The 27,941-nt window shown below is 42.2% G+C and overlaps 1 protein-coding gene across 3 annotated transcripts in view; it reads right to left on the bottom strand.

Moving 5' to 3' along the window:
- Positions 1 to 27,577, bottom strand: part of LOC121294057 (glycine N-acyltransferase-like protein 3) — a 42,542-nt gene extending 14,965 nt beyond the window's left edge. For 2 of the 3 annotated variants that reach the window (XM_041217600.1, XM_041217609.1), the window contains exons 1-3: positions 27,441 to 27,577; positions 24,146 to 24,327; positions 15,400 to 15,507 (exon numbers count right to left, since the gene is read on the bottom strand). In XM_041217600.1, coding sequence (XP_041073534.1) covers positions 15,400 to 15,507; positions 24,146 to 24,223 — 186 coding nt within the window. In that variant the 5' untranslated portion in view covers positions 24,224 to 24,327; positions 27,441 to 27,577. The remainder of the gene's footprint in view (positions 1 to 15,399; positions 15,508 to 24,145; positions 24,328 to 27,440) is intronic. The other variant, XM_041217614.1, reaches the window with a different exon arrangement.
- Between the last annotated feature and the right edge of the window lie 364 nt (positions 27,578 to 27,941).

Genomic DNA, 27,941 nt, shown 5'->3' with positions numbered 1-27,941 from the left:
CAAGTATTTCTAATTCTATTGAATGTTACTATTGAATCTCCTTCCACCACCCTTTCAGACACTATATTCCAAATCATCATAACTCATTGATTTACACACTGTTTCCTCATGTCATGTTTAGTTCTTTTACCAATCACCTTAAATCCATGTCGTCTGGTTACTCGCCCTTCTGCCACTGGGTACAGTTTCTCTTTATTTACTCTATCAAAACTATTCTCATTTTGAACACCTCTATCAAAACTCCTCAAAACTTTTTTTTGCTCAAAGGGTAACAACCCCAGCTTCTCTAACCTATCCAACTAACTAAAATCCCTCATTCCTTATACCATTTTAGTAAATCTCTTTGGCACTCTCTCCAAGGTCTTGACTAAAACTATCCAGAAAGCCTGGTGAAGGATAAAACAGGAGCCAATATTTATACACTTTTATTCATAGAGATACACATTACAAATCATCACCTCAAACTCATAACCCAGTTCCTGTCTGTTCCTATCTATTTGAGCCCAAGTGAATCCCTAGTTAATGTCCACCACCTGCATTCAATTAAACACAATTAATATACAACTAACATTAAGAAGGATGTCAAAGTCTGGTGCCCAGAATTTAACAGAATACACCAGCTGAAGCCTAACCAGCAGTTTATAAAAGGTTTGGCAATAACTTACTTGTTTTTGTATTCAATTTCTCTATTAATAAAGCTAATTATCCCCTAAGCTTTTTTAAACAGCCTTCTCAACTTGTCCTGCCACCTTCTAAGATTCATGTACATGCACCCCAGGTCTCTGTTACTGCATCACCTTTAACATTGAATCATTAGTTCATAATGCCTCTTTTCATTCTTCCTACCAAAAATGTAGCACTTCACATTTCTCCGTGTTAAATCTTATCTGCCATGTGCCTACCCATTTCACCAGTTTATGCCCTTCTGAAGTCTGTTACTGTCCTCCTCATTGGTTTACTAGATTTTCAAGACTTGAATCATCTATAAACTTTAAAATTATGTCCTGTATACCCAAGTTAAGGTCATTAATCTCCGGCTGGAAAATCTGTGGGACAGCTGTCCCAATTTTGGCATAAGTCCCCGGATGTTAATGAGGACACTGCAGGATCAACTGGGTAGGGTATAACTTTGTCATTTCTGGTGTCTAGGTCCACGTTGGAAGGCCAATGTTGTAACTCTGATGTCACTGTCCCTTTCATCCAGCTCAGATGTCTTTTGTGTGATACTTTTTAAGTCTATATACATACCATCAACTTCATTACCCTCATCAACCCTCTCCATTATGTCAAGGAATTATGCCTTTTCATATGAATTTTGAGCTAAACAATGAAACGATCTACATCCTGGCAGATGGAGTTTAATTTGGACAAGTGTGAAGTCATTCACTTGAGATGTGTGTGTTTTGAAGGGGATGCAGTGCAGATTCATCAAAATACAGGTAATACTGGGCAAAAAGGGTTTAATTATGAGGACAGGCTGTGTGGACAAGGTTTGTTTTCCCTAGGATATAACAGATTAAAGGGTGATTAATTGAGATGTTTAAGATGATTAGTGGAATGGTACCATTGTGGTAATGTTACTGGACTAGGAATTCAGAAACCCAAGGGAACCAATGCTCTGGAGACACCAGGGCAGCAGCAAATTTAAAATTTCAATGTATAAATGTGGAATAAAATGCTAGTCTTGTTCATAATGATCATGAAACAAACTATCAGATTGTCATAAAACCCCGTTTGATTCACTAATGTACTTCAGGGGAGGAAATCCACCAAGCTAACCTGGTCTAGCCTTCATGTCACTTCAGACCCACAGCAATGCTGTTGACTCTTTACTGCCTTCTGAAATGATCTAGCAAGTCACTGAGTTGAATAAAACTGTTACAGAAAAGTCAAAGAAGAATAAAACCAGACAGACCTTCCAATGTGGACCTAGACACCAGAAATGACAAAGTTATACCCTGCCCAGTTGATCCTGCAGAGTCCTCATTAACATCTGGGGACTTATGCCAAAATTGGGACAGCTGTCCCACAGACTTAGTCAAGCAACAGTCTGACAGTCTCACCGAATCAAAACCTTACAGCCAATGTCTCAGACTCCTCCATTACCAGCCCTGGGTATGTCCTCTTCCACATAGAAATGGCTGCACAGTGGTGTATATCGGGATGGATTGGTCCCAGAAGCCCTCAACATTGACTTCGGACCACCTCCTGTTGATTACCACTTACCGCCCACCCTCAGTATTAGATTGAGTGATCACCAGAGTCCTTATGGAGACAAAGTCCCATCATCACACCGGAAATACCCTGTGTCGTGTCATGTGGCATTACTGTGCCAAATGGAATAGTATCAACAGACCTAGCAGCTTAAAACTGGACATTTATGAGATGCTGTGGGCCATCAGTAGCAGCAAATTGTCTTCACCCATAATCTGTAAATTCACAGCCTGGCATATCCCTCACTAACATTTCCATCAAGCCAAGCACCAACCTTGGTTCTACGAGGAGTGGAGGAGAGCATACCATGAGAAGCACCAGGCATACCTAGAAATGAGATGCCAACCTCATGAAGCTACACAGGACTACATGTATGCTAAACAGTGAATCAAATCAAAGCTCTGTAGTCCTACCACATCCAGTTGTGACTGGTGATGGATAATTAAACAACTAACTAGAGGAGGAGACTCCAAAAACAACCATACCCTCAAATCATGTTGAATTAGCTCCAGGCCTCATTATAGCATTGGTTCGAACATGCTGTCAGGATCCCCGTAGAGATCGATAACTTTTAAGAAGAAATTTGAACATCCCATTAACAGCTGAAAGAATGACATGCCAAGATTTCATGTTTTAAGATTTCTACTATAACAAACAGATTAAAAGCTATTGCCTAAACACTATTGTTGTAGGCAACTTATACTTTAAACTACAAAACACAAATTTCTCCTTTTATTTTTAACACAACTGAAAAATCCACTTCACAGGTATACTTTACACAACCGCTTAAGTCATCATTCAATTCCCCAGACCTAGTCCAAAGTGATTCTTAGCTCCTGGGGTTTACTTCTGTTTCTTTCCTTTCCCAGCCTGATAACTTTTAATGCTAGAATTATCTTTCATGGTGAGGGTTGTTCCTGGGGATTTTCCTTCTAGTGCAAGCTAGTCAAATCTTCCAGCCTCATTTAAAATCCTTGTGAATTTGGCCTTTTCAATCTGAGTGCGAGCTCCCACCAGCATTCCTGTGTGGTGAACCATAGAGACTTTAGGCCTCTAGCTGCTCCCTCCCAGGATAAGAGAGCGCGAGGAGAGCGGCGGAGGCACGCGATAAGAGAGCGCGAGGAGAGCGGCGGAGGCACGCGATAAGAGAGCGCGAGGAGAGCGGCGGAGGCACGCGATAAGAGAGCGCGAGGAGAGCGGCGGAGGCACGCGATAAGAGAGCGCGAGGAGAGCGGCGGAGGCACGCGATAAGAGAGCGCGAGGAGAGCGGCGGAGGCACGCGATAAGAGAGCGCGAGGAGAGCGGCGGAGGCACGCGATAAGAGAGCGCGAGGAGAGCGGCGGAGGCACGCGATAAGAGAGCGCGAGGAGAGCGGCGGAGGCACGCGATAAGAGAGCGCGAGGAGAGCGGCGGAGGCACGCGATAAGAGAGCGCGAGGAGAGCGGCGGAGGCACGCGATAAGAGAGCGCGAGGAGAGCGGCGGAGGCACGCGATAAGAGAGCGCGAGGAGAGCGGCGGAGGCACGCGATAAGAGAGCGCGAGGAGAGCGGCGGAGGCACGCGATAAGAGAGCGCGAGGAGAGCGGCGGAGGCACGCGATAAGAGAGCGCGAGGAGAGCGGCGGAGGCACGCGATAAGAGAGCGCGAGGAGAGCGGCGGAGGCACGCGATAAGAGAGCGCGAGGAGAGCGGCGGAGGCACGCGATAAGAGAGCGCGAGGAGAGCGGCGGAGGCACGCGATAAGAGAGCGCGAGGAGAGCGGCGGAGGCACGCGATAAGAGAGCGCGAGGAGAGCGGCGGAGGCACGCGATAAGAGAGCGCGAGGAGAGCGGCGGAGGCACGCGATAAGAGAGCGCGAGGAGAGCGGCGGAGGCACGCGATAAGAGAGCGCGAGGAGAGCGGCGGAGGCACGCGATAAGAGAGCGCGAGGAGAGCGGCGGAGGCACGCGATAAGAGAGCGTGAAGCCATACCTTATAGTTAAGAAGCCTTTGTTGTCAGCGGTACTAGCATTCAATAAACACAATATATTGTAGCGTACATAGAAAAGAAGTAATTAAAGTAAATTAAATGACATAAGTTAGAATGGCGGCAGGTGTTTTGCAGCTGTGAGATGTGGGAGCTTTTGGATGCCAAGGCAATTCATGACAAACACATCTGCAGGAAGTGTAAGCAGCTTGAGGAATTCCAGATCAAGATTATTGATCTGGAAGCAGAAATGCAGACACTGACAACGTGAGGGAGGAAGAGAAATACCAGGATACTTTCTTCCAGAAGGCAGTTGCACCTCTTAGAATAGGGTCATCTGTTTTGGTCAGCAGTGAAGGACAGGAGTATGTGACCATCATTGAGGCAGGTAATGGGACCGACCAGACAGTAGTGGAGGAGCGTCAGACTCTGCAATTGTCAAACTGGTTTGAGGTGCTCAACCTGTGTGGATGAAAGCGAAGTCTGCAAGGTAGATGAGCTGGCTGGCCATGGCACTGTGATACAGGAAGCCATTCAAGTGGGGGGAACAAAAAGGAATGTAGTGGTAGTAGGGGATAGTATAGTGAGGGGGATTGACACTGTTCTCTGCAGCAAAGAGTGAGAGTCCAGATGGCTATGTTGCCTGCCCAGTGCCAGGGTTCGGGACATTTGCTCAGGGCTGGAGAGGAACTTGCAGTGGGAGGGGGAAGATCCAGTTGTTGTGGTCCATATAACATAAGTAGAACTAGGATAGAGGTTCTGCAAAGTCAGTATGAGGAGCTAGGTATCAAATTAAGAAGCAGAACCTCAAAAGGTAATAATCTCTGGATTATTACCCATCACGTGCAAATTGGCATAGAGCAAATAAGGTTAGAGAGATGAATGTGTGGCTCAAAGACTGGTGAGAGAAGTGGGTTCCGGTTTGTGGGGCACTGGCATCAGTACTGGGAAAAGTGGGGGTTTTACCGTTGGGACTGTTTACACTTGAACCATGCTGGGACCAGTGTCCTCGTAAATCACATAACTAGGGAAGTAGAGAGGACTTTAAACTAAATAAGAGGGGTGAGGAATAAAGCTTGAGTAGAGGGAGCAATTCAAGGTGTAGAGTCAAGACAGGAGAATAAAATAGTAATATGAGAAGTGAGGGTCAGAGAATGGCAGGAAGGGACAGAGAGAGAAAAAATCCTAAGAATACATCAACAGTCAAGACTAAATGTTACAAAGGTAACAAAAAGACAAAACTGAAGGCTATCTATCTGAATGCACATAGCATTCATCACAAAGTAAATGAATTGATGGCCCACACTGAAGTAAATAAATATGATTAGATAGCAATTATGGAGATGAAGATTGGGTCCTTAATATTGAAGGGTACTTGACATTCAAGGAGAATAGGAAGCTAGGTAAAGGTGAAGGGATGGGACTGTTAATCAAAGAGGGCATTGGTACAATATTAGAGATGACCTTGGTTCAGGAGATCAGGATGTAGAATCAGTCTGGCTGGAGATGAGGAATAGTAGGGGGAAAAAGTCATTAGTGGGAGTGGTCAACAGGCCCCTAATAGCAGCCACAGTGTAGGACAAAGTACTCAAGGAAAAATATAGTGTGCTTGTGATAAAGTGACAGCAATAATCATGGGTGATTTTAATCTACACATAAAATAGAAAAATCAGATTGGCAGCAGTAGCCTGGATGAGGGGTTCTTAGAATGCTTTTGGGATAGTTTCTTAGAGCAGCATGTTCTGGAACCAACCAGAGAGCAGGTTATATTACACTTGGTATTGTGTAACGTGACAGGATTAATTAATGACTTCAGAGTAAAGGCACCCCTAGTAGCAGCGACCACAATATGATTGAATTTTACATCCAGTTTGAAAGGGGGAAGAGTGGGTCTAAGACTAGTATCTTAAACTTAAATAAGGGCAACTATGTGGGGATGAAAGCTGAGCTAGCTGAAGTGAACTGGGAAACTAGGCTGGAGGATAGATCAATAGAGAAGCAGTGGCAGACATTTAAGGGGATATTTCAGAGTATTCAGAATAAGTATATTCCTACTATAAAGAAAAATTCTAAGGGGAGGACCCACCATCCGTGGTTAACTAAAGCTGTTAAGGAAAGCATCAAACTTCAGGAAAAAGCATAGAACTTCACAAAGATGAGTGGCAGGACAGATGATTGGCCAGGATATAAAGGACTGAGAATGACTAAAAGGTTAATCGGGAGAAAGAAATTAGAGAATGACAGGAAGCTAGCTAGAAATGTAAAAATGGATAGCAAGAATTTCTACAGGTATTAACAAAGGAAAAGAGTAAGTTAAATGAGCGTTGGTCCTCCAGAGAGTGACAGTGGGGAGTTAATAGTAGATAATAAGGAAATAGTGGAAGAAATGAACGAATATTTTGCTTCTGGGTTTTTTATAGGGGAGACAAAAAACATTCCAGTAATAGCTGCAAATTGGGGTGAATAGGAGAAAAGAACTTGTTGAAATTGAAATCACTGGGGAAACGGTACTGAGCAAATTGATGAAGCTGCAAGTCTCTGGGTCCCGATGGACTACATCCTAGGGTCTTAAAAGAGGTGGTTAATGAGGTCGTTGGTGTGCTGGTGTTAATTTTCCAAGAAGGGAGGGAGGCAGAAAACAGGAAACTATCGGCCAATTAGCTTGACATTTTTTGTGGGGAAGTTATTAGAATCAATCATTAAGGAGGTTATAGCTGGGCACTAAGAAGAGCTTAAGGCAATAGGGAAGAGTCAGCATGGTTTTGTGAAAGGAAAATCATGTTTAACCAATTTATTGGAGTTTTTGTGAAGGAATAACATGCGCAGTGGAGAGGTACTGTACTTGGATTTCCAGAAGGCATTTGATAAAGGTGCCACATCATAGATTATTACAGAAAATAAAAGCACATGGTGTAGTGGGTAACATCTTGGCATGGATAGAAGATTGGCTTTTTGACAGAAAGCAGAGGGTATGCATAAATGGGTTTTCTTCTGATTGGCAGGATGTGATGAATAGAGTCCCACAGGGGTCTGTACTGGTGCCTCAACATTTTACAATTTACATCAATGACTTAGATGAGGGTAGTGAAGACATGGTAGCTTAACTTGCAGATGACACAAAGATAGGTAGGAAAGTATGTTGTGAAGAGGACAGGAGGTTGCAGATAGATATAAACAGGTTGAGTGTGGGCAAAGATCTGGCAAATGGAGTTTAATATGGGAAAATGTGAAGTTGTTCACTTTGGCAGGAAGAACAAAAAAAGCATTACTTAAACAGAGAATGGCTGCATAATTCTGAGGTGCAGAGGGATTTGGTATTCTAGTGCATGAGTCACAATGTTAGTATGCAGGTACAGCAAGTAATTAAGAAGGCTAATGGAATGCTTTAAGAGAGGGATTGAACATAAAAAGGATGTTATGGTTGAGTTATACAGGGCATTGGTGAGACCACACCTTGAATACTTGTGTGCGGTTTTGCTCTCTCTATTTAATGTAAATGCATTGGAGGCAATTCAAAGGAGGTTTACCTGGAATGAGTGGGTTGTCTTATGAGGAAAGGTTGGACAGACTGGGCTTATTTCTACTGGAGTTTAGAAGAGTGGGGGGTGATTTGATTGAAGTATACAAGATCCTGAATGGCCTTGACAAAGTGGACATCAAAAGGATGTTTCCTCTCGTGGGTGAGTCCAGAACTAGGGGGCACTGTTTTAAAATTAGGGGTCACCCTTTTAGGACAGAGATAAGGAGAATTTTTTTCTCTCAGATGGTTGTGAGACTTTGGAATTCTCTGCCTCAGAAGGTAGTGGAAGCGGGACCATTGAATATTTTTAAGGTAGAGGTAGATAGATTCTTGTTAGGCAAAGAAATCAGAGGTCATTGGGGTTAGATGGAAATGTGGAAATTGAAATACAAGATGATCAAGATGATTCTTATTGAATGGCAGAGCAGGCTCGAGGGGCTGAATGGTCTACTCCTGTTCCTATTTCTTATGTTCTTATGTTCTCTTCTGGATCCTGATGAACTGCCTGTGTCTGGGTTTCAGAGACATCCTAGAAACCCTCCCCCTCTCAAAGTTTATCTCCATGGTAACGTGAATCAAATGGGCCTTGTATTGAGGTAGAAAGGCCAGTTTGCTACCCTTGCGACCCCAAGTCTCTCTTACCTTGGAAGTAAATGGACATTTTAAAGCATAATTGTTTATAACCCTACATTCTGAACACTTTACGAGGGCTTTGGAGGTGAGAAGTCTAGCACAAGTGCTGCTGCCATTGTGTGTGTGCGTGAACGCCTTACACCCACTTCCCAGCAAAACCATTTGGGTCTTCCTTTAACAGCCCCCTCACCCAGGCCTGTTGTCAGGTGGACATCAGCACACACCCCCTTCATTTTACCCTGAATTAAAGACACAGTTTGAAAACAACCTTAAATTGTGATTCTTCCCCCCACCCCAAGAAATGAAATCACCATTGAAGTGAGTTTTCAAAAACTCTACCCAAAATATAAATTACATTCCACAAGTTAACAACTAACTTACTACATATAGTACAAGTAATTTTCCCCCCCAGCCCCACCACCACATTTTCCATCGAACAGTCCATCTTAGCAGCATCACGATATTTAACCTGCATCAACCAAATGCATATAACAGTTGGGATGTCCAAATTCACTTTATATAGATGTTTAAAATTTTCTGTCATATAGATGAGAATTTGTTACACTGCTCATGACTTCGCCTTTTGTCACACGTCATAGCAAATCTCCTTTCTCATGATGGTTAAATTTCATTGTGTTTATATGTCCTTGGTTAGACAATTGTATCCTTGGACTTAGGGTCTGCAGGCAGGTTCAACTCAGACAGATTCAGTTCATTTGCAGTTGGCAGCAACTTTGTTTCAGTCTGATGTCTCAAGGTTTCTTTACTCTCAGAAATCTGAGCTTTTGACTCTTTGGACACATCCTTAGTTTAAACAGTACTTTCTATAGCAGGATTACAAATAATTCCTGATTTTTTTTTTAGTATACTGTCACGTTCAATGGACTTGCCTACCATCCCAGGAGATGGCAGCACTTTATCTCCCACAGGTCATTTCCTGTATGAAATCGACATTATTAATGGGCAACTTCAACACCACCCCAATAATAACAGATCCAATGACCGAAGCATAGTTTAAATTCACTCTACACAAGCTAACAAGTAAACAATTTCCATCAATGCCCTGTATCAATATACTTTTATTTAGTGAACTCTTAGGAAATCCATGTCTTTTGTTAGCATGAAGCTTTGAGCCAACCGTATATATCTAAAACAAACAAACCTTTTGGCCTCTTTATCAGCCAAAAATTGAGTTACGAAATCGTCAAATATAAGACTTCCATACTGTTGCAATTTACATCCACTGTGAATACATTAAATGGTATTGGTTTATCACAAGCTTCACTCACCGATACAGCATTTCTGGAGAAACACGAGGGAATCTGAAAAAAAGCTACCAGCTTAGCTTTTCAATATCCAGCAATCTGCCTTCATGTGCCCTCTTGTATGGCAAAAGTATAATGTTTGTCTCCTTGACTCATACTTATCTTCCATACTGTCGTTTCTTTACTACTCTTGAGAAAAATCTGTCATTTCAGTTCTGCCATCTCCTTCAGGGTAATCAGTGTTCTGTTGGTTATCAACTTATTTATCTCTTCAATTTCTCTGTGGGTTTGCATACAAAGGTTTGCTGCCACCCATATGTTTGTGGGACAGTTTGTAAGTATTAGCCAAAACAGCCGCTTCCCTTATTTTAGAAACTTTACAGTCTGCTGGGTGGGACCTGATTCCTAAAGGAATATTGTTTTTTTAAATTCTTCCATTAACAACACCTCTCAAACCCTGATCAAGTTTCATCACTATACTATCGATCATTTATTTTTCTCTGGCAAATTCCACAAAAGTCTGATTCTGTGTCTTCCTCAGATTTTTAAACTTTTGCCTATAAGCTTCTGTGACTAACTCAAATGCATTAAGCACAGCAGTCTTAACCATATCATAACCTGTAGACTGCTCATCCGAATAGGTTGAATAATCTCCAATGCTTTTCCTACAAAAACACTTTGTAATAGAATTGTCCAAATTTGTTGTAGCCACTGTAACTTTGTAGCAATTTTCTCACACAAGACAAAATACATTTCAACTCCTTCCTCACTGAATTTCACATAATTGAAGCCTTTCTCTGTCCAGTTCAAATTTTCTGGCTTCCCTCTTTCTGAAATTCAAGGCTTTCCCTTTCTCTTACTTTCTGAAATTCTAATTCAAGTTTTCAGATTTCTTTTTCCCTTTCTTTCTCTTTTTCCAATTCAAGTTTCTTCATTTTTCTTTCTCGAACTCAATTTTTTTCATTCTTTCTTCAATTGTTCAACAATTCAAATTGTTTCCTCTGCAAGTGAATCCAGGCTAAGTCAATATATGTTTTATCTAGGAGGTTCAAATGTTGAGTCAGTACTTCAACTATTTATGACTTCTAAGCACCTACTTTTAAATCTATTTCTAATTTCTCCACGATTGTCTTTAAATTAAATTTTATTAACTGCTGCAAGTCCTCTCTTTTGAGGAATGCTTCAGCAATAGAAATAGCCATTTTAACTTTAAATGAATACTGCAAAAGTCACCGTGTAATCTTGTCTATTTAAACTGTGGCCAAACCCAATGTTTTCATCTCAGCCTATAGAATCAAAATCCCGTAAAAGCCCCCAGTTTTGTTATGATTCTCGTACAGATCGATACCTTTTAAAAAGTATTTCGAACTTCCAATTAATAACTGAAAGAATAACACAAGATTTCACATTTTAAGACTTCTATTGTAACACAGACTAAAAGCACAGTTGACTAAATGCTATTGTTATAGGCAACTTGAGCTTTAAACTATCCTCTTTTATTTTTTAACATAACCAAAAACCCACTTCATAGATATACTTTACACTATCCCATAAATAGTCATTTGATTCCCTGGACCCAGTCCGAAGTGATTCTTAGCTCCCGAGGTTTCACTTCTGTTCTTTCCTTTCCCAGCCTAGTAATTTTTAACCCTAGAACAATCTCTTATGGTGAGGGTTTTTTTCCTGGGGATTCTCCCTCTAGCGCAAGCTAGGCCAGTCTTCCAGCCTTGATACAAATCCTCACGAATTTAGACTTTTCAGTCTGAGCAGAGCTCCCACCTGCATGATGAGCCACAGAGACACTCCCAGATCCTGGCAAATGCATGTGCCTGTGAGTTTCATAGATATCTTAGAAACTCTTACCCTCTCAAAGCCCATCACCATCAGCAGGAGTTTTCAGTCAGCTAACGGGGGCAGGCCCAACACGCCGACGCATAAAATGACGCGCAATGCCGTCATGCGTGTCCCGATGTCATCGCACAGTCCCGCGATATTTCATTCGGCCGGTGCACAGCCGATATGTAAACGGCCTATTTAGGCCATTAAGAAAGTAATTCATGTCATTAGTAACGCTGCCTATCCAATCTTAAGGTTGGCTTGCAGGCGAAAAGGCCAAGCGACCTTTGCATTTTTAGGAAACCTCATCCACGAACGGGATGAGATTTCCTAAAGCTTTTATTAAATAAATTTCAAAATTTCCTGAAATATAAAAACATGTCCCATCTCATATGATACAGTCACATGAGGGGGGCATTTTTAAATAACTTTTTAAATCCTTTATTTAAATATCGATTCAATCTCCGAGGCAGCTCCGTGCCTCAGGGAGATTGAAGCACTCTTTCGCACGCATGCTCCCGCCAAACCCACCTGCCGCCTGAAGAATTCAGGCCCATGGAATCATGAATCACATGGGCTTTGTATTCAGGTAGAAATGCTGATTAGCAATCCTCAAGACCCCAACTCTCTTATCTTGCAAATAATTGGACAGTTTAAAGCATAACTGTTTAAAACCTGACGTTCTCAACACCTTCCTGGGACTTTGGAGACTAGCAGTCTAATCATTGTAAACACAAATGATAATGCCTTTGTCTCCAAGAGTGAACACCTTACACCTTAATTACAGCAAAACAATCTGGGCCTTCCTTTGATCTTCAACAGCCCCCTCATCAGGCCTGTTGTCAGACAGACGTCAGCACACGTCATCTAACTCCTTCATTTTACATTTCCGACAGAAGGTCATAAGTGGAGATGATCACTGATGATTGTACAGTATTCAATACCATGCAGAACTCCTCAGATATTGAACTAGCCTATGCCTGCTTGCAGCAAGATGTGGATAACATTCAGGTTCGTTTAATAAGTGGCAAGTAACATTTAAACCACAAAAGTTGCAGGCAATGACAATCTTTAATGAGAGAATCTAACTATCGCTCCATGACATTCAATAGCAGTACCATCACAAAATTCCCCACCATCAACATCCTAGGGGTTACCATTGCTGAGATACTACAGACTAGTCATATAAATACTGTGGCTACAAGAGCAGGCAAGAGGCTGGAAATGCAAGTAACTAATCTTCTGACTCCCCAAGCCTGTCCACCATTTACAAGGCACAAATTAGAAGTATGATGGAATACTCTACACTTGCCTGAACGCAGCTCCAATAACACAAGAAGCTCAACACCACTCAAGACAGAGCAGTCCACTTGATTGGTACCCTATTCACCACATGAAACATTAATTCCCTCAAATCAACAGTGCACAGTGGCTGTGGTGTGTACCATCTATAAGATGTACCACAGCAACTCACTAAGGCTCCTTTGACAGCACCTTCCAAACACATGACCTCTACCAACTAGAAGGACAAAAGCAGCAGATACATAGACGCACAACCACCTTCAAGTCTACATGCCCTCCAGCCTTGGAACTATATTGCTGTTGTTATGGTTAGGTGAGAAGCAGTAGAGTGGCTCCCCTCTCTTTCCATACCTCGGTTGACCATAATGGGTTTTTTATTTAAATAAAGAATTCACTTGCCAAATTAATTGAGTGTTTAACTGTTTAAGTGCTGTGACTATAAAACGTCCACAGACAGGTTTTCTTGTAAGTTTTTTTAAAAAAGAAAATAGTACTTATTGTACTTAACACCTGATCTAAATAAAAACAATAAAAATGCCCCAACCCTCAGTCACATGTACATTCAAGAGTTTACACATACACAAAGTTGTAAGCCACAAAGTGAGGGTGGGGGAGGGGTAGGCTAAATTGTTTAAGAGTCCAAAAAAGCTAAATTGTTTATGGAGTCTGTAGATTGATGGTTTGGATGATTTCAGATTGGGCTCGATGGTCTTCTGATTCTGCATCAAGACGATTTAAAGATGCTGCCAGATGATTTCTGTCTTTCCTCCTGGAGCCAGCAACTGCCAAGTTGATATTTAAGATGCTGCCAGCACTGTGTGGCTGATTAAAAAACAGACAGGGCACAAGTTTGCAGGATGACTGGAGACAGATAGTGCCAACTCAGTGTCTTTCTAATCTCATTCTGACTGGCCTGGAAAGAAGCAGTTTCTTAAAAAAAACAAAGTCTTACCTTGCTCATCACATGATCTCCTCCCACAAACCAGCCAGTGACCCAAACATGGTATTGGCCAGCTGATTCCAGGTCCATTGTTTAAAAACGATTAGGTCATGGCTGGGAGAGTTCCCTTCTCAGCCTGGGCCCACTGTCCAAAATGATGAGTCTAATGGTTATGTCTGGATGTTTTGTGAATAGTTCAGGAGACAGGTCATTCACACTTATCCAAGTTGATTGTCTCTGGTGGGCCACTTCTAAACAGCTATGTGAATTTTAGGCTACCTTAGAAACTGTTGTTTAAGTCAATTAAAATGCTGGTGTGCAGTCTTTTTAAATGTATCCCGGGGTTTCAGCCCACTCAATAAAGTCATTTTCGATATCAAACATGTTTTAGTGACACTGAGGGAACAGTGTTATGAGTCAAAATCCTGGATCTCCCTCCCCAACAGCATTGTGGGTGTATCCACACCCAAACGGACTGCAGTGGTTCAAGAAGGCAGCTCACCACCGCCTGCTCAAGGGCAACTAGGGACGAGCAATAAATGTTGGTCTTGCCAGGGACGTCCACCTCCCAAGAATAAATAAAAAAGGTAAATAGATAAAGGGATATGATAAAATAAATAAATAAATAGAGGGAAACTATTTCTTTTAGTGACAGAACCAGAATAAGAGGGCATGACCTTAAAATTAGAGCTAGGCAGTTCAGGTGTGACATCAAAAAGCGCTTCTTTGCATAAAGAGCAGCGGAAATCTGGTAACCTCTCCTTCAAAAAGCTGTTGAAGCTAGGTAAATGGAAACATCAAACAGATTGATAGGTTTTTGTTAAACAAGGATAATAAAACAGTGCAAAGGCAGGAAGATCGGATTAAGACTCATATCAGAGGAAGATCGAATTAAGATTCATATGAACTAACTGAATTGCAGAACATTCTCAATGGATTGAATAGCTTACTCCTATGTTCATTTAATAAGGAAAGTTATTTGAGAAAAAGTAATACTAAAGGTTGTGGGGGTATGGACAGAAGAGTGAAATTAGACTGCGTGACTCTTGGAGAAAACAACAGTGCAGACTGATGAGCTAACTGTCACCTTTCAGCATTGTAACACTCCATGACTTGTTGAGGAAGAACTTAAGTTTCACTGGGAGTAAATATGGGCAGCAGCCATTGTTTAGTTCACTGAGTTTAACTGTTTATCTTCTCCATCACAGAGAAAGAACTCCATCAGGATTCCATAAGAAGACTCTGTTAAAGGATTCTAAGAAATCAAATACTTGCTATTTTGAATATAAAATATGAAGTATTTTGTGTTTTAAATCTTATTCTGTTTCTCTGTTTATTTTGCTTCGGAGTAAATACATTTCCTATAATAAACATAATGTGTGTAGTTTTAGCCTGAAGTCTGACAGCATAGTCGTTTCCTGCCTATCAGGGTAATCTGCAGTGTATAACAAGCATCCCATGTAAATTAATTTACATAATTCCACATGACAAGAGTATACTATTGACAGGGGTCATTCAACTCGCATTTGCAGCCTTTTTTAAATTACAAATTTTGGTCCTTAGGGAATACAAGTTCACCAATGGAAACTGCCATCTGCCACAGATATAAATGAAGACAAATCTTAACACTAGGTCTGCTCCTTTTAATTCTATATTATATTAATTAATTTTCTTTTCTTTAAATGGTAATAAAGTACATAATTTCTTAAAAGCACATTTGGATACCTTTTCACATGGTTGACATAATACAGTGCTGAAGTCAGGCCAAGAGTCAACAACAACTTCCAGATCAGATATCTTGCCTCTATTGATGTTTAGAACAGTTCCGTAAGTCTAGAACAATTAAACAGAACACTTTTTACTACAATGGAATCTAGAAAAATGTTCTCACTCTGCATGATGAGGAAACTCAATGAAGACAGTTCCTAATGTAAAGGAAACAAACTCAGCTTCTCTTCTAACAAAAGGGTGTAGAGTATGATTCTGATTAATTATAAATGACAGAAAACAGATAATTGCCCCCGGTTATATCGACATAATCTGAACAAAAAGAATGAGATAAATGTAACTATTTAAATTGTTTTCACAATCACCACGCTCTACTAAACTATCAAGTAACCCTGCTGGGTAACTGAGACTTTGATGATGCAGTTGATTGACGAGGCAACTAAGAATCCGAAATACAACAAAAATCCCCCATCTGCTTTCCTGTTGTACAAAGGATGAATGAATTAACCTCTCTGTCTTTGTTTATGCTTTGGTTTACCTGGAGACGAAATCTAGTCCCCAAGTCAGGGCATGGCTGCTCGGCTGGTTCAGCTTCTTATGTGACATATATATTACAAACTATCCTCTGAAGATGGTGCAGAGTGGAGTATGTTCCAGAGTGGGGAATGTTCCTCCAAAGAACACCATCTTGCAAGGTAGTTTTACTTCCTGTCTCTAGAGGTAAAGTGATACCAGCAGCATTGCTAATTGGCTGTTGCTGGCACTGCTTGCTACATGACCCACATGTGAGCAGAGTTCTGACCATAATTGGGTAGCCCAACAGGGCGATTTTGCACTCTGTTTACGGTGACTTGAAAGGCACAACAAAATGTGGCAAAATGCAATGCTTGAAAATAATCTTTTGAGATAATGCAAAGACACATTAAGGCCTGCATTTTCACAATGACAGCCAAAATGCTGAAAGAGGCCTGAATCCAGATGTCCTGCCTCCTAACACAGCACCTTCTATTTTCATGGGAGCAGGAATGGGTCTGGGCCGCGATTCACACATGCGCATTTCACAGAGGTAACTGGCCATAGAAATCAGCAGCTGCCTCTGCTCATGTGCAGTTTTGGTGTGAGAGGTGTCTGAAACCTGATGTGCACAGATTAGATCTGGTAAGAGCAAGTCTGAACTTTGTAGATTATTTGGATAGCCAGGGTATCCTTTTAGAGAGGAAAGGTAACCCTTTGGATATTGTCCTGGGACACCTTTGGATGAGGTCAGGTGCCCTTCAAGATTGCTAAAAAATAGGAATGACCATGTTTAAAAAGTGCAGAAACTCATTGGAACTGTGAATCTCATTGTAATTGTCAAAAAAGTGTCAAGGTGAACTGTCAAAGGGAGCCATAATGCTGTTAAGGTATTTAAAAGCTCCTGCTCTTTAACTTCTTGAAATATCTGTCTGGAGTATTAAAAATGCTTGCTATTTCACTCTGTCTGTTGATATAACCTTTAAGGGTTCTACTACTGGAATAGTGCTGCATCACTGATTTCACAAGTCCATCATCATAGTAGAATGCCTGCCATTTCACAGATTGATTGACAACAGCAAGTGATTATGGACTCTTTGAAGTGGGACTATGAATTCCAATGCTTGTTTTTGTATGGGATTGTGCAATTGAATGAAATGTTTGTTGTTATAAGGGATAATGTCGTTGAAGGAATTTAAATATAGTAAATGGGTTTTTATGAATGGGAGTTTAAAAAAAATAAAGTCTGCAATAAATACTTAGAACATTATTTCATTTAATCTCAGCGTGGATCCGGAGGTCTGCCCATAATGGATCCTGGGTGAGTTGGCATGGTAGATGTAAGGGCAAAGATGATTGGTGTGGGATATGAGTTGGCACTAAGTTGGCATAGGGGCTATAAAGTGCCACAGGTGGGCAGGGGACATTGGTTGGCATGGAGATTATGCAGGGCCATGGGGGAGTAGGCAGACAGGTATAGGTTGGTATGAAGGGCCATGGGAGTGGGTGGGAGGCAAGAGGTAGCATGGATGGGGCATGGGGAATGAGAGGCTTGGGGTGGAAGGCTGTTTGATGTTCATTTTTTTTTTTAAAACATCGATACAGTGCCAGTGCACCAAGACAGGCCTTGTGCCTGCCCATTTCTGTACTTGGCATCCTCCATACTCATACTGGGGTCACCTGGCCCTTCCACCCTGGAAAATCCAAGCTTCCAGGTAACATTCTCCAGGGTGGGGTTTGGGAGCCAGGAAATGTCCTGACTCTGTGCTCCTTTTGCAGAGCAAAAATCCAGGCCTAAATGCATTTCCACCAATTGTATTCATATTTTTGTAATTTTATTGTTGACGCTCATTCAAGAGATTTTTGTGAATTAATATTTTCTGCCAGAACCAATAAGAACATAAGAAATAGGAGTAGGCCATTCGGCCCCTCAAGTCTGCCTCACCATTCAATAAGATCATAGCTGATCTGCCCCAGGCCTCAACTCCGCTTTCATGCCAGCTCTTCATAGCCCTCAACTCCCCAATATTTCAAAAACCTCTTTAAATACTCTCAGTGATCTAGGCTTCACAATTCTCTGGGGTAGAGAATTCCAGACATTCACTACACTCAAAAAAAAATTTACACCTCAGTTTTAATTAAGTATCCCCTTATTCTGTAACTATGCCCCCTAGTTTGAGATTTCCCCACTAGTGGAAATATCTTCTAAAGACCTGTCAAACCCCCTCAGAATCTTGTGCGTTTCAATAAGATCACCCCTCATTCTTCTAAACGTTAATGAAAAAAGGCCTAACCTGTTTAGCCATTCTTGATAAGTCAACACCTTCATCCCAGGAATCAGCCTAGTGAATCTCTTTTGAACTGCCTCCAATGCCAGTATATCCTTTCTTAAATACGGGGACCAAAACTGTACACAGTACTCCAGGTGCAACCTCACCAATACCCTGTACTGTTGTAACAAGATTTCCCTATTTTTAAACTCCAACCCCATAGCAATACAGGCCAAAATTCCATTTGCCTTCTTAATTACTTGCTGCACCAGCATGCTAACATTTTGTGTTTCATGCACAAGAACACCCAGATCCCTCTATGCTGCACTTTTTTAGAGTCCCTCTCCATTTAAATAATAGTCTGCCTTTTGATTCTTTCTACCAAAGTGCATGACCTCACACTATTCTACATTGAACTCCATCTGCCAAGTTTTTGCCCACTCACTCAACCTATCTATATCCCCTTGCAGATTCCTCATGTCCTCATCACAATGCCCTCCCACCTATTTTTGTATCAGCAGCAAGTTTGGATACAGTATGCTCTGCCCCCTCCTCCAAGTCATTAATATAGATAGTAAATTGAGATCCTAGGACTGATCCTTGTGGCATTCCACCAGTTAAGTTTTTCCAACCTGAAAAAGACCCATTAATCCCGACACTCTGTCTTCCGTGTGTTAACTAATCCTTAATCCATGCTAATACATTACCCCCAAAACTGTGAACTCCTAACTTGTGCAATAACCCTTTATGTGGCACCTTATCTAATGGGGTTTATAAAGAAAGGTTGAAGCCAAACCAAATCAGTTGCTGGCTGATTTACACTGCTCCTTCATCAATCTTGGGAAAATAGCAGCTCGCCCTTAATTTCCTGTGAGTTTCATGAAGTTGCTATATTTGCATATCAATTGCACATTACAGACAAAGTTAAGACTAGTAATTAACACAAATACCCTATTAATGATGTGATAATTACTAATGGTTATCAACCAACCTCTCTTGCCCAGAAAGTGAACAAATATACATGGATGATTTATATTGTCATAACATCAATGTTCAATCATTTAAAATGACTTAAATTGTGAACAGCAATCAGAATAAGTCACAAGTCCATGAGACAATTATGGATAAAGGCAGCCATTCAGTCCATCTAATTCGTTCATCCATAAAGACCCTGCAGTCTTTCCTATTTCAGCACCTGTTTCTTGAGTGATTCCAGGTTTTCGCCTCCAATACTCTATCTAAAAAGAGAATACGGAAATGGTTTTAGCCCCAAAAATGGGATTCATTTGGATTCAGCACGTATTCAAGCTGTCTTGCCAGTGACTTGTATAATCTTTATTGCAGCTAAAACTCTTGTTGTTGCCATCTGCTATACATCAAAGAATGTTTGGTGGTCCAGTGCAAGGTCACAATTGTAAAAAAAGCAACACTGTAAGCTCTGATATTAATTGCAAGACTGGTAGTAGCTATCCTTGAAGCTGTTAGATGTCACTGCTGGGAAAGGGTCTGGGGCATGTACATATTTGGAGGCACGTGAAGGTACCAAGCGCACAGTCCCGCATGCACCGCTGTCAGGCGAAGCGTACCTGGATAAGGGCGTCACTGGCGTCTCTGCCATGCATTTCTCTTGAAACAAGTATCATTGGAACCTCTGCACTGGCTTGCTCCTCCAGCCACTTCCTCCTTCAAGGAAACTGTGCATGCTTAGTTATCTTGCAGAATCAGCTCCACTCCTTCCTGAAGCATCATGTTGTGCAGGGTGCAACAAATCACCATGATGCAAGATATCCTGGGCTTCAGTATTGGAAGACAGCCCAGACTAGTCAAGGCACCAGAAATGCAGTATGAGCAAGCCTATGGTCTCCTGGTCAAATGACAATGATTTTTACATCTACCTCCATGGTGGGGTTTCAGACAGGTGTCATTAGCCATTGCTTTAGTCGAAACTTCTAGTCACCCAGGAACCATCCACTGAAGCTGGCCAGTGGGGTGAAGAGTTGAGGCATCTGGGACTGCTTCAATATGGAAAGCAACATGGCAGCTACCCAGGGACCTGGCACACACTTGCATTATCCTATTGCAGTGGTTGCACACCAGCTGGTTGTTGAATGAGTGGAATCCTTTCCTGTTGCTAGATACAGCTGGCTGCTTTGGAGGAAAATTTGATCATCTTGTACCGGAGGGAATCTTGCAGGGAGATGAAGCCGACAGTCCTCTGCCCTTGACTGGCAGCATCCATCTCAAAGTCGATCTAATCAGCTGCTTTTGCATTCAAGGCACTCGTCACCTGTCTGATGCAATTATGGGTTACGAATTGTGAAATTCTGCATATGTCGACTGCGGTCTCTGAGAATGTGGAGGAAGCTAAACAAAATTAAGTGCCAGAGTTAACTTGATTGATACTTCAAGGAATGGCCACCAGCTCCTTCTGGTCTCAGGTCTTTCTCCAAATGGCACATAGGTCTTGTCTCAAGAGTGGAAGATTTTGGAGGTACTGCAGCTTGCAGAGGTCCAAAATATTGACCCTTGGCCTGTAGGCCCTCTGTTGCATCACCTGCATTGCATACTGCAGCTGTTCCTCCTCTTGCATGGGATACCCCACACCCTGTGGCTGCTGATACCTCTCAGGTGATCCCTCCATCCTACCTCAGGAGAAGGATGGACCAGTTTTCCCTGTGTTAGCTCAAAGGCACAAAGGTCAGTTGCCTCTTTCAGGAGTGCAAGTATCCTAAACGAGAGGACAACGGATTGCTTAGACCATCCACAATGAGAAATGTCAGCCAAAATGACCTGCACTTGTCAGCACTAGCCTCTTCCTATTATTGAGCTTTGGGCTTGCCACTATGGTCCTTTATCATGCAGAGTTCCTGTTAGTTTCAGGCTTCAGTTAATAAACTCTGTTTACTCACCTCTGCTAAGCTGACAAGTTGTTGACAAAGCATATGGTCCATGTGTCATTGGTAAAAAGCCATTGCATGTTCAAAATGGCTTTTAATTGGCTGCTTAATTACTGAAATAGGCTTCCCCTTTCAGCCAATGGGTAAATGCGATTAGACAGAGTTGATTGACCAATCTGAGGCCAATCCTTTCCAGCTTGACTTTCATCTTCTCCGACTTTCAGGTCAGCTGAGGTTCCTGTTACAGGCAGGTGTGGGCCTGCTTTCAGTTCAAAAGATGTGACCCAATATCTTTCATCAGTGTCATGATCTGACTTTAGCATGGTGTCAAGGGGAACCTTCAAAGTGTGGAACCAGACAGTCAAATTACATTGGGAGGTGCTGCATCCTGGCTCTTCCTCACCTTCTGTGCACTGGCATCAGATGCCAAAGCCGTTGCCCAGTGCTGAGGACTGTTCCATCAGGCCCCCAGTGTTTTTACTCTACAGCAAATCCAAGAAAAATGCAAAGAACAGCATCAACCACTGTAAATGCCCTTTTTTGACCTCACAAAAGCTATTGACTGTCAACTGCAAAGGCTTATGGAGTATCCTCCTCAAATTTGGCTGACCTCAAATTTTTCACCATCCTCAGCCTATTCCATAATGACATGCAAGCTATGATCCTCACCAGTGGAACCACCACAGACCCTATCTCAGTGAAGACTAGAGTCAAACAAGGTTGTGTCATCATACTAACTCTCTTCCCCATTTTCCTCACTGCAATACTGCATCTCACCTCCAACAAATTACCCACAGGTGTGGTGATATTTTATAGAACAGATGGGAAGTTATTAAACCCAAGTCATCTTCAATCCAAAACCAAAATTATTCCAACCTTAGTCAGAGCTTCAGTATGGAGGTGACGTTTCCGTGTGTACTAACTCAAACTGAGCACCAGGTCATTGTCGACTCCTTTTGTGAAGGATGAGAAAATGAACCTTTCACTAAACACCCATAAAATTAAGGTTCTTTTCTAACCAGCTTCCACAGCACAATACCTCCCCACGCCGTCAATTAAGCTGAGGCGACGGAGAGAGCATACAAATCTCCAAACACCTCATCTACCCAACCCTTCAAGCACCACCTGTCTTGCATGCGGCAGAGTCTGCAGAGCACACATTGGACATATCAGATCCCAAAGAACTGGAGTGGAAGCAAGTCATCCTCAATCAGAGGGACTGTCTAAGACGAACAGTGCCAATGGACCAGCATTTATTGCCCATCCCTAGTTGCCCTAGAGAAGGTGGTGCTTAGCTGCCCTCTTGAACCTCTGCAGTCCATGTGATGTAGTGAGGGAGTTCCAGGATTTTGACCCGGTGACAATGTAGGAACGGCGATATATTTCCAAGTCAGGATGGTGAGTTACTTGGAGGGGAACATCCAGGTGGTGGTGTTCCCATCTATCTAGTTCTATTGTCCTTCTAGATGGTAGTGGTCGTGGGTTTGGAAGGTGCTGTCTAACGAGTCTTGGTGAATTCCTGCAGCATTTTGTAGATGGTACACACTGCTGCTACTGTGCTTCAGTGATGGAGGGAGTGAATGTTTGTGGATGTGGTGCCAATCAAGCAGGCTGCTTTGTTCTGGATGATGTCCAGCTTCTTGAATGTTGTGGGAGCTGCACACATCCAGGCAAGTGGGGAGTATTCCATCACACTCCTGACTTGTGCCTTGTAGATGGTGGATAGGCTTTGGGGAGGTGGGAGGTGAGTTACTCATCACACAATTCCTAACCTCTGACCTGCTCTTGTAGCCACATACTATATAATAGCAACTTATATAGCTAGCCCAGTTGAGTTTCTTGTCAATGGTAACCCCCAGGATGTTGATAGTGGGGGATTCAATGATGGTAATGCCATTGAACATCAAGGGGCGATGGTTGGATTCTCTCTTGTTGGAGATGATCATTGCCTGGCACTTGTGTGGCGTGAATATTACTTGCCACTTGTCAGCCCAAACCTGGATATTGTCCAAATCTTGCTGCATTTGGACATGGACTGCTTCAGTATCTGGAGGAGTTGCATATGGAGCTGAATATTGTGCAATTATTGGCGAACATCCCCACTTCTGACCTCATGATGGAAGGAAGGTCATTGATGAAGCAGCTGAAGATGGTTGAGCCAAGGACACTACCCAGAGGAACTCCTGCAGTGATGTCCTGGAGCAGAGATGACTGACCTCCAACAACCACAACCATCTTCTTTTCTGCTAGATATGAATCCAACCAGCAGAGAGTTTTCCCCCCAATTCCCATTGACTCCAGTTTTGTTTGGGCTCCTTGATGCCACACTCGGATAAATGCTGTCTTGATGTCAAGGGCAGTCACTCTTACCTCACCTCGGGAGCTCAGCTCTTTTTTCAACGTTTGAACCAAGGCTGTAATGAGGTCAGGAGTTGAGTGGCCCTGGTGGAACCCACAACTGGATGTGGCAGGCCTGTAGAGCTTAGATATGATCCGTTGGTCGTGGGATCGCTTAACTCTGTCTATCACTGCACTGGTCAGATGAAGTGCAAGAAAATTTTGACTTGTAAGGTCGTGCAAATCAGGTGCTCCCTACCTGATACAGGGTTCTGAGTACTGATATCGACTTTGATAAAACAGTGTATCATGTAGGATATTTAAAAGGTGGCCCATGCTATACCACCTGTTTCATGTCCCCATTTGTTCTTGATTAATGAGGCTGCAAAAACTCCTCTCTTTTTTAACTTGATTCTCCGTTATCCTCCACATTCACTGAGTATACCTGTCACTCACTCATTTTTCTTTTTGATGTGATACTTTATACTTGTAGGTGTTAAGTTTCACCAATGTTCTGCATGTATATACATTTTTGTAACTACTGTATTTATGACCATTTCCTTCAATTCTATCTACTTTAGTATCTTAAATTTACCTTTTTGAGCAAATGACAATGTACTAAATATAGGTTCTGTATATTTAAATTTTAATAATAAATAAAAGTACAAAGATTCTTCTACCATACATACTAGTATAATACAAAATATCTATATATTTCATCCTTACCTTTATTGCAGCTGGCAGATAATTGCGCAAAGCTTTTTCTAAAGTCAGTAGCTTCTCTTTATTCAGTAATAAAAACATTGTTGTAGGAGGCAGAACCAAAATGACTTTCAACCAAAATGGCAAGGCCCTTATTGAGATTTGCTGCACAGCACTAATAACATTGCCTGGTGCAGATGGCAGTTCTGTTTGAACAAAGCAGAGGAATACCAGTTTACCAATTAACTTTGTGAATGTTATGCCCTCTTAAGTATTTGACAGTTCCCCTTCTGGTAAGGAGGAAGATGAACCAGAAGAGACTTTTTTGTCACAACAATATTCCATAGAGATGACATAATACAATTCAAGATTACTTAAATTATCATACCATTTGGTAAGCATAAGATTTGACATTGGCTAAACAATAATACGAAAAATGCTAAAGACCATGTAAACATATTTAACATAAATGGATCAAATGACTATGAATAAAATCCAGTTTGGCAAGATCGTTGGGCGGATTTTGGGTTGGATAACAAACTGCTTACATTCTTCTAGATAGAATGTATAATGTTCCTTGCTGTACATAGCCCATTTTTTGGACTGTATGGTCCCTTTAAGATTGCCTCATAGCCATACAAGAATGCATCTTAAAGAGCCCATCACTGTGCACAGCCTGCTAGTCCCTTACATGACATATTCCTGATTGCTGCATAGCCATGCACCCACGTAGCTTAAGCAGAATACTGGTGGGAACTAGTCACTAGTGGAGTCCTGCAAAGATTAGCATTAGGGCCTTTTCTCTTCAAAATCTACTCCCATAACCGCTCCCTTTGTTTTTTGTTCTAATGACATCTTTGATGTTGTTATGGCATGCTGGATGGTAAATACCGAGCTGCTCAAAACCCAGGGGTAAACTTGAAACAGCTGCCAAAACAATTTTTGCAATTAGTATAGTGTGAGGAGTGGTTCTGAAATCAGGAAATACTTCCCCAACTACATATGATAATTTTATAGCAAACATTTATTAAAAGAATAAAGGATAAAAATAAAACACAATTACATTTAAACACAAGAATAGCTTCATACAGTAAGCAGTACTTTAAAACAGTTCCACAAATCTTAACTACCCTCAGAGCTAATCTTTCCCTTTTCTGTTTAGCAATTGTCTTTATTTTAAAATCTGGAAGATTCCAGTAACTTTTACCACATGGTGCCTTTTTTCCTTGGGGTGTCCTCTGAGGCTGACAGCAACTGGGTCTTCAGGTCTGATCTTGTTCACACAGTCTTCCCGGAATTCTGCCGTTACCCTGCTGTTTTCTGGGAAATCTGACCAGCTACCCCCACCTAGGCATCAGTATTTCCTTAAATGCATTCCTTCCCTTTGATCTCTCTATTGTCTCAACCAGCCTCTTCAGAAATGCACCTTCGGTTTGTCCACAAGCATGACCCAAACCTCCCTGTCGCTTGCTGTTTCAACACTCCACCCTGCTCTCTTGCCCACGTCTGTCCTTGGCTTGCTGCATTGTTCCAGTGAAGCTCAACGCAAACTGGAGGAACAGCACCTCATCTTCCGACTAGGCACTTTACAGTCTTCCGGACTGAATATTGAGTTCAACAATTTTAGATCTTGAACTCTTTCCTCCAACCCCACCCCTTCCCGTTTCTTCCCCCTCCTTTTTGTTTTTCCAATGATTTATACAGATTTTTCTTTTCCCACCTATTTCCATTATTTTTAAATGTATTTCCACCCATTGTTTATTTCTACCTTTTAGTATTCCCCCACCCCCACTAGAGCTATCTGTACCTTATCTGTCCTGTCTTCTATTCTTAATTAGCACATTCCTTTAGATAATACCACCACCTTCAACGCTTCTTTGTTCTTTTGTCTGTGACAGCTTTTGGTTATCTCCACCTATCACTGGCTGCTTGTCCCAACAACCACTCCCCCCAAACCAGCTTATATTTCACCCCTTTCCTATTTTTACTTAGGTCTGTTGGTGTCATGAGGACTCGAAACGTCAACTGTGCTCTTCTCCGCCAAAGCTGCCAGACCTGCTGAGTTTTTCCAGGTAATTCTGTTTCTGTTTTTGTCTTCAGAAATGCTTTCTTTCCAGGATTAATTAAATTGTTCTTTACTTTAGCTCTTAGACTTGTAAAAGCAAACTTATCCTATCTTCACTTCCTTACACCTTTTTACAACCTGCATATACCCCACTTCGAACTAAAACTCAGTTCAACCAAATCCTGTTATTGCTTTAAGTAAAACTCTGAAGTTCCTCTTGGTTCGTTAACATATCAAAACCACTTGGTACTGTTGGCTTTAGACCCTTGCTGTCACTCTAACTCTTGATCCAATTACAGCCTGATTTCCAGTACATAAGAAAAGATGCCAGGGTAATTACAAGAAAAATATTGCAATTTCTTGTTTTCTTGACAGTATGTAATCTCCCCCTACCCTCTAATCTATCCATGACCTTCCATTTTGTTCCACCTGACTAATCTTCTAATTCATTTACGGGATGCGGGTCAGCTGCCTTCTTGAACCACTGCAGTCCATGTGTTGTAGGTACACCCACAGTGCTGTTAGGGAGTTTCAGGAGTTTGACCCAGCGAAGGTAGATACATGTTATTTTATATTTTACATTCAAATTCCTATTTTATTTGTATGCCTCGTTTTTAAAAAATCTGTTAGCATATCCATTTATGAATATAAATAATCTGCTGGTTGGATTGAATTCCGGTTCCTCCACACCACCATATTTACTGCAGGACGGGCTCTGCAGTTCGGGGTTATTGCTGTATGAGTGAACAAACACCATCGGCGGGATTTTCCACACCTGCCGCGATCTTCCGGTCCCGCCGCAAGTCAATGGGCTTCTGGCTGGGGCGCTGGAAAATCCCGACCCGAATATTGATGCCACCCAATGCTAATATCCACTTTTTGGATTTCCAGCATCCGCAGTATTTTTGTTTTTAATCCACTAATAATCTTAGTTTGTGTCCATGTCATTTCCCCTCCGCCTATAAACTCCAGGAACTCCACCTCGAACTTTGGCCTCTTCAATCCCATCTCCTTCATGCCTCAGTCAACCTTTCAGGACAAATTCTCTCTCCATTTCTCCCCTTTTAAGATGCTCGTTAAAAAAGACCCTTGGCAAAGCTCTCGTTCACCACTCGATGTGGATTTTTATTTCATAAACACGACTGTGACCCTGACCCTTGTACAACATTAAAGGCGCTACAAAAACTCAAGTTGTTATAAAAAAAAATTCTGGTGGCAAAAGTTTGAAAATTTAGCAAACGCCGAGAAACCTACCCGGGCTCGTCCGTGTCCTAAACAAATATCTAGCGGGATTGCCAAAATCAGGAGTTACGGTCCGAGGTGGAATGGTGTTAACAGCTTCCCCCTGTCAGGGTTAATCTCACTCAGCTGATTGGTGAGATTTAGTTTTATGCGCAAATAGCGTCAGATGTTTGCGTTTAATTTCAACCACATGGCGTTAGCCAAAAAAAGGGAGTAAACATAGGAGAGAGGAGCGGCTTTAGAAACAACTGAAGTTAAAAACAAATATTCATTTTGGAGAAGTTTTTTAAAAATCGAGAAAAGGCAACGGGGGGGGAGTGGAGGGGAGGGGAGTGGGGTGGGGGGTTGGAGGGGGAGGGTGGGAGAGGGGAGGGGTTGGGGAGGGGGGGAGGGGGACTGGGGGGAGCGGGGGGAGGGTGGGGGGAGGAGGGGTTGGGGGGAGCGGGAGGGGGGGTAGGGGGGATGGGGGGGAGGGGTGGGGGGAGGGGGGGAGGGGGATTGGGGGGGAGGGGG

The sequence above is a fragment of the Carcharodon carcharias genome, chromosome 2 (genome assembly GCF_017639515.1).
Source record: "Carcharodon carcharias isolate sCarCar2 chromosome 2, sCarCar2.pri, whole genome shotgun sequence".
NCBI lineage: Eukaryota > Metazoa > Chordata > Chondrichthyes > Lamniformes > Lamnidae > Carcharodon > Carcharodon carcharias.
Note: the sequence above shows the minus strand (reverse complement) of the source record. Positions and strands in the feature narration are given on the sequence as shown.